We start from the raw sequence: 6,991 nt of genomic DNA on the forward strand, positions 1-6,991 counted from the left end.
CTACATCTGCAATCTTCACAGACCACTTCAATGAAACCGTCTGTGCTAAACTCCCCCTGAGTCTAGGCTTCAATCTTCCACTTCTCGGAAATACTTCACCAAGTACGTCAGCACCCAACGCACAACAGTAAGCTCATTATCTCCAACGCACCACACGCTCACCACGACCTACACACGATGGCTAACTCCACCACACAAAGCGCCAACACCAAAGCCACCAAACTAAGTCCACATCGGACTCCATCAGACAATGCTTCAGAATGTCCTTCAACACCAAGCAGTAACACACACCAATGAAACCTCTATCTCTTCTCTGAGGTCTGGCTTTCTCATAAGGCATGTCCTTCCTTATATAGCAGACCAGATCTTGCTCTCCACGTTTTCAACTTGTTCTCCAAGTCTTCCAAATACACTTAAGACAACTTTCCATTTTCTTCAGTAGAAAACTTCATCTTCAAGTAACTCCCTTTTGCTTTATGGAAAACGTCCATATGTCTTCAAGCAAATATCATCTTTCATTTTCCAAACTCAGCAAGTCCACGCACATCACAAAACTCAAACTTTCATTAAGCTCCATCTTCATGACACACGTCTGTAGTACCTTTTGTAGTACTTCACGAACTAATACAAATCATCTCAGCAGACTGCATCTTCAATTTCTTCCTTTTTTGATATGCATATGAACTCCTCACCTCTGGATAGAAAAACACGTCTTCCAAGTGTTCAGCACGTGAACAAGGGTAGCATGTCTACAAGAAACACGACTTCTGAAGCTTGATTTTTGTTAAGAGAATAGTTATAGTATTACCTTTCGTGTATGTTAATGCATGTGTTCATTCAATCGTATTCTGGTTTTAGAAAAAAAAACACCAATATTAATTAAAACCAGAATACGATTGAATGAACATAACGTATAGTTATTCATATAATTATATTTGTGGTAAGTTATTTATGTGCATAATATATGTAGCAGGATTAAAAAAATGAAACATATTAAATATGGTGGAAAAAGAGAAAGAAATAAGAGAGTGTGAGAAGGACATGCAAGAGAGTGTATAGCAAAAAGTGAAACCTACCAAACAATCCTCCATTCCTCTTCTAACAGCCATTCCCTCTACCTAACCCTTTTCTCTTCCCTTCCCTCTTCTTCCCTAATTTATTTCATTCTTCTCTCACACACACTTGGTTCTATTATATATCCACATTTCTTCATTTCCCAAACAAGAAGATAACAACAAAAACAAAATCAAATAAAAACACATTCCTCACTTATCTTTTATTACACAATGATAACTGCAACTCTACAAGAACCTCAGATTCATCAACCGGTGGATACAACTACTCCCCCCGCCGATGCTCCTCCTACGCCGCCGCGTATTTTCCGATCAAAGCTTCCGGACATAGACATCCCCAACCACCTCCCTCTCCACAATTACTGCTTCCAGAAGCTCTCCTCTGTTTCCGACAAGCCTTGTCTGATCGTAGGGTCCACGGGAAAAAACTACACGTACGGCGAAACGCACCTCATATGTCGGAGAGTCGCCGCCGGGCTACACAAAATGGGGATTCGAAAAGGCGACGTGATAATGATCCTCCTTCAAAACTCAGCCGAGTTCGTCTTCTCCTTCATGGGCGCTTCCATGATCGGCGCCGTCTCCACCACCGCGAACCCTTTCTACACTTCTCAGGAGATTCACAAACAGGTCAAATCCTCCGGAGCTAAGCTTATAATCACTCACTCCCATTACGTCGATAAGCTGAGAAACCTCGACGGAGAAACAAGAATCGGTGAAGATCTCACCGTTATCACCACGGAGGAGAATCCTCCCCCGGAGAATTGTCTTCCTTTCTCCACACTACTACTCACTGACGACGAGACAACCTCGCTAGATGTTGTTGATGTCGGTGGTGATGACGCCGCGGCGCTTCCTTTCTCTTCTGGCACGACGGGGTTACCTAAAGGAGTAGTTTTAACGCACAAGAGCTTAATCACGAGCGTCGCGCAACAAGTCGATGGAGACAACCCGAATCTTTACCTGAAACCAAACGACGTCGTACTCTGCGTTTTGCCTCTTTTCCACATCTACTCGCTCAACAGCGTCCTTCTCAACTCCATCCGATCCGGTACATAAAACATGCAAATCTTTTTTTTTTTTTGAATGAGACAATTAATTTAATATTGAACTTGTAATATAAGTATAGGTGCGACGGTTCTTTTGATGCACAAATTCGAAATCGGGGCGTTATTGGATCTAATACAGAGACACAAGGTGACGGTAGCGGCGCTTGTTCCGCCGCTTGTGATTGCTTTGGCCAAGAACCCAACTGTTAACTCTTACGATCTCTCTTCCGTTAGATTGGTTCTCTCCGGTGCAGCTCCCTTAGGCAAAGATCTCGAGGATAGTCTAGGCCGCCGTCTCCCTCAGGCCGTCCTTGGCCAGGTAAATATATTTACTTTGCATGTTGGTTTTATGTTTACTAGCTAACCCTACTAATACGGCGGGAACCATTTCGTGATCAATGCCTGTTTTAACTTTTTTTTTTTTAAGTTCTCAAGTATTTTTCAATTTCATTAGCTACCAATTTCTGCGAAAATGAAAATTTGGCTAATTAGTTAATAGTTTTTTTTAATTAAATTATCAAAAAAAAAAGGGACGGTAATGCATGGGAAGAGAGTGAGGGTGGTTGCGTCTAGCTCTTCGGCGTAATCTCGGTTACGTACGGTTCATCTGCTCCCAAGCTAATTTGGCATTGTATTCATTTTCCTAATATTTCTACTTTTAATTATTTATTTATTTATAGTAGTAATAAAAGCAGGTGTAGTTTAGGTTTAGACATAGGTAGAAAAACACGTTTGATTTAGGTCGCTGATCCAATGGGACTGCTAGTTCGTCTCTAGTTTTCTTATTGAATTACCCTTTTAAAGTCTTTTACATATATGATAAGCTGCTTCATAACCAAAAAAAATAGGTATGCTCATTTCAAAAACTAAGTAACAAAGATTGCAAAAATAAGCTATTTTAAGCTTAATAACCGACGACGACATAAGAAAATGATTTGTTATACTATTTTATGTTTGTATTATCTATATAAATAATAAAACAGATTAATTAATCGTATTGATTTTAATGATATTATTCTATACAACTGACTGGTTAAATCTTACAATACTAAATAAAAAGACAACTCTTATTTTGAAGTGAGAGTGCCTTTAAAATAAGAAGTTGAGGGAATGTTGGTCCAACGATGATCTTCAAATATATTCTTCTAAAAAACTATAATTTGTATTTTAGTTCTTGATATTATTAATTAATTAACTATAGTCATTATATTTATAAATAAATAAAAATTCTATTTGAATGATATCAAAATATATAATTATAACTTGTAAGTTTAAAATAATGTCAATAAATAATTTTAATCAAAATATTTATCAGAAAATTTAATGATAAATATTAGAACATGACATAAAAAATTAATACGAATGAGAACATTAGAGAAGTTAATAAATAAATTACAACCAAGATTAGTTGGACAGATTTTCGACAGCTTCAAGATAGTGATACTTTGATAGTGATCAGACGCTATTAAAGTTTACAACCAACATTGCGATACTTTAATAATTTTCTTATGTATTGTAGGCTATTTAACTGAAGATTGTAATACGATCATTAAATTTGATTAAGTAGAAGAGAAAGTAGATGCGTGTCCTGAGATATCAAAACTCTGTCATGTGACGTGGGCTGATTTATAACACACGTCCACACACACACACATAGACATAGACACAGACACTATTAGCATTTGCTAAACTATTTATAATATAGAGAAGTTAATGATACACGTCGATGTATTTTACAATACTTAGAAAAGTTTATGAGCCTAAATAATAACTAAATAAATAAAAGTTATTTGAAAATAAAATAATTAAAACGGTACTGTAAAAGTTAAATAATGTAAAAATGTATATCATATACCACATCAAATTTACGTATTGTAGCAAACTCGTATAGTCGACCAATACTTGCTTTGGTCGACTGATTTAGTCTTTAGTAATTCAGTACAATAGTGCCAAAAGTGTAGTTATTTAGAATTTATGAGGTAACCAATAACTGCTGGATTATGGACAAACAGGGATATGGTATGACAGAGGCAGGACCAGTGTTGTCAATGAGCCTTGGGTTTGCCAAAGAGCCAACTCCGTCAAAATCAGGCTCTTGTGGGACTGTAGTCCGAAACGCAGAGCTTAAAGTGGTTCACCTTGAGACACGTCTCTCTCTTGGTTACAACCAACCTGGTGAGATTTGTATCCGCGGTCAACAAATCATGAAAGGTTCGTTTTTAATTTTTTCTGTCTTCTGCTCATATTTTCTCCTTTTTTGGAAAATAATTTGGTGCAATAAATGTTTTACATTCAATGGAAAAACGGCCTTAATAGAATATCAATTCATCATTAACCGTTGATAGCGAAATAAAATAACTAATTCCATTTCCAATTTTTAGTGGCGAAAAAAAAACTTTGTAGTGGCTTCAGAAAAGAAATACTACTTTTCGTTTCCCAAATACTAAAAGAAAACGTATTTAATTTCTACAGATTGTTCAAACAACGAAAACAATAAAGTTTAGTTATAGATATACAGCTTTTAACTAGGTTTGCATCATCACATGTACATTTGTACGACATGCTTTTTTATTATGATGTCTATATATGGCCACGTCTTTTACAATAACTTAAACACACGTGACATGTTTTTCTATTTCTTGAAATGAAAAGTTGACAAAAGATTCAAAAACGTAATAAGGACATCACAATTCGACATAATTAAGGTTTAAGGATATAAGAACATGTTTAATGGAGGGTTTTTAGGGTGAGGTTCTTAGCGAAATATAAGAACATGTCTCTTAATTTTTAACTAAAAAAACTAAGAACCCGGTCAAAACCGGCTGGGGCAAAAAAAAATTAATTTCCAAACTATTATTAAAAAAAAAAATCTGATAGATATATGTTTTTTTCAAAATACCAAAAGTATTTTTAAAAATAAATCTATGGAAATAAAAAAAATACTTTCATATAAAAAAATAAAAAAGTTAAGAACCGGCTCTTAAATAAGAATCGGTTCTTGGGTTTTATAGTTAAAAGTGAAGAGACGGATTCTTATATTCCCCTAATAATCCTACCTAAAAAACCTCGTTAAACATGCTCTAAAGTTTCATCTGACTTTTGGCGCGCAGAGTACTTGAACGATCCGGAAGCCACGTCAGCTACAATTGACGAGGAAGGTTGGCTTCACACAGGGGACATTGGGTATGTTGATGAAGCTGATGAGATATTCATTGTTGATCGACTCAAAGAGGTCATCAAGTTCAAAGGCTTTCAGGCAAGTCCACTGACAATATTTGTGTTCAACTAAAACAAAATTTATAAATAACTTATATCAATTATTTACTTCCTCGCTTTTACATAATTTATTCAGTTAACATATCAATCTCTTAAAAGACTTTTTTTTTTATCAAATCTCTTAAAAGACTTTAAATGTTAATTAGATAGGTAACATAACTTTAACACTTATATGTAAAACAACGCATTGGTAAAATCGTTGAAAAAACAAACGTCACATCATTAAAAACAGAACATGTCTTAATACATCTGAAAACATGTTTTGAAAGTAAGTTCCAGAATAATATTATCATTTTTCCTCCATAACTAATAATACAATACAAGAATATCAACACGTCGAGGTTAACTTAAAAGGTATCTCAACTTTATATAATAAAGATATAACGCATTGCTTACAATAGAAATAAGATTATTTAGAAACTGTAGAACTAATGATGGAATACCGAAGGACAGGTGCCTCCAGCTGAGCTAGAGGCTTTGCTCATCAATCACCACTCCATTGCGGATGCTGCGGTTGTTCCGTAAGTAGCACAATAATATATGCATTGAGTTGTAAGGTTGTGTAACCGACACCGTTTCTAAACTTTATTGGTCACTTGCAGTCAAAGAGATGAAGTGGCTGGAGAAGTTCCGGTGGCTTTCGTAGTCCGATCAAATGGAAACGTTATCACGGAAGAAGATATAAAAGAATATATAGCCAAACAGGTACACATTTAGTTAGTCTTTCTGTTTGGTTAAAAAGAAGTTTCTTCATAGATTGATATGCGGGGAAAACATAATAGGACGATTCTCCTAGATAACTTAGAAATAATTTTTATCATAAAATATAACAGGAGATATATAAACTAAAAGATCTCACGGGAAATAAGACAATGATTTGCTTAGGTTTTTATCAATGAGATTATATACATACTTGTGATTTTCGTCATCTGCTTTATATATGGAATGAATATGTAACTGATCTGTGGATGTGTAGGTGGTATTCTACAAGAGATTGCACAAGGTCTTCTTTGTTCCCTCCATTCCCAAATCTCCTTCCGGAAAAATTCTGAGAAAGGATCTTAAAGCCAAACTTTGTTAAATGTAATTTATTTATTTTTCTTTTATATGATTTAAATGTCCTGAATCCACGATATTCGTGACTTTCTTTTAGATCCTTTGTCGCAACATTTGTGGACAATTAAGAGTTTAATAAACTGTATTATTTGGATATGATCATTTCAGTAATTTTCTTTTTGTTTCAGAAGGAGAATAAACTAAGAAACATCAGTTTTTTTAACACTGACACTACAAGAAAACATATTTTTTACTAGGACAGTATTCGTTGTAAATTCGTCGTAAACCGGGTGTTACGACGAATTAACGTCAAAAGATGTTTCGTTGTTAAACGTCCGTCGTAACGGAGGTTTCGTCGTAAACGACTCATTACGTTTACGACGAAATATATTCCTCGTAAAGCGCAGGGAAAGGATTCGTCGTAAAAGCCACGTAAATATTTATCGTAAAGCCCACGTAATTATTTCGATGTAAAGCACACGTAAATACTTTCGTTGTAAATCACTCGTAAACATTTAGATGTAAAACCCTCGTAAA

General features: G+C 35.2%; 1 protein-coding gene across 1 annotated transcript; it reads left to right on the forward strand.

Annotated features, from left to right (window-relative positions):
• Positions 1 to 1,059: 1,059 nt before the first annotated feature.
• Positions 1,060 to 6,610, forward strand: LOC106426291 (4-coumarate--CoA ligase 3-like). The gene is made up of 7 exons (XM_013867015.3): positions 1,060 to 2,124; positions 2,203 to 2,441; positions 4,135 to 4,333; positions 5,233 to 5,378; positions 5,852 to 5,919; positions 6,001 to 6,103; positions 6,375 to 6,610. The coding sequence occupies exons 1-7, from the start codon at positions 1,287 to 1,289 to the stop codon at positions 6,477 to 6,479; spliced, it is 1,698 nt and encodes a 565-aa protein (XP_013722469.1). The 5' UTR covers positions 1,060 to 1,286; the 3' UTR covers positions 6,480 to 6,610.
• Positions 6,611 to 6,991: the final 381 nt, after the last annotated feature.

Source organism: Brassica napus, chromosome C6, assembly GCF_020379485.1.
Source record: "Brassica napus cultivar Da-Ae chromosome C6, Da-Ae, whole genome shotgun sequence".
In the NCBI taxonomy this organism is placed as follows: Eukaryota; Viridiplantae; Streptophyta; class Magnoliopsida; order Brassicales; family Brassicaceae; genus Brassica; species Brassica napus.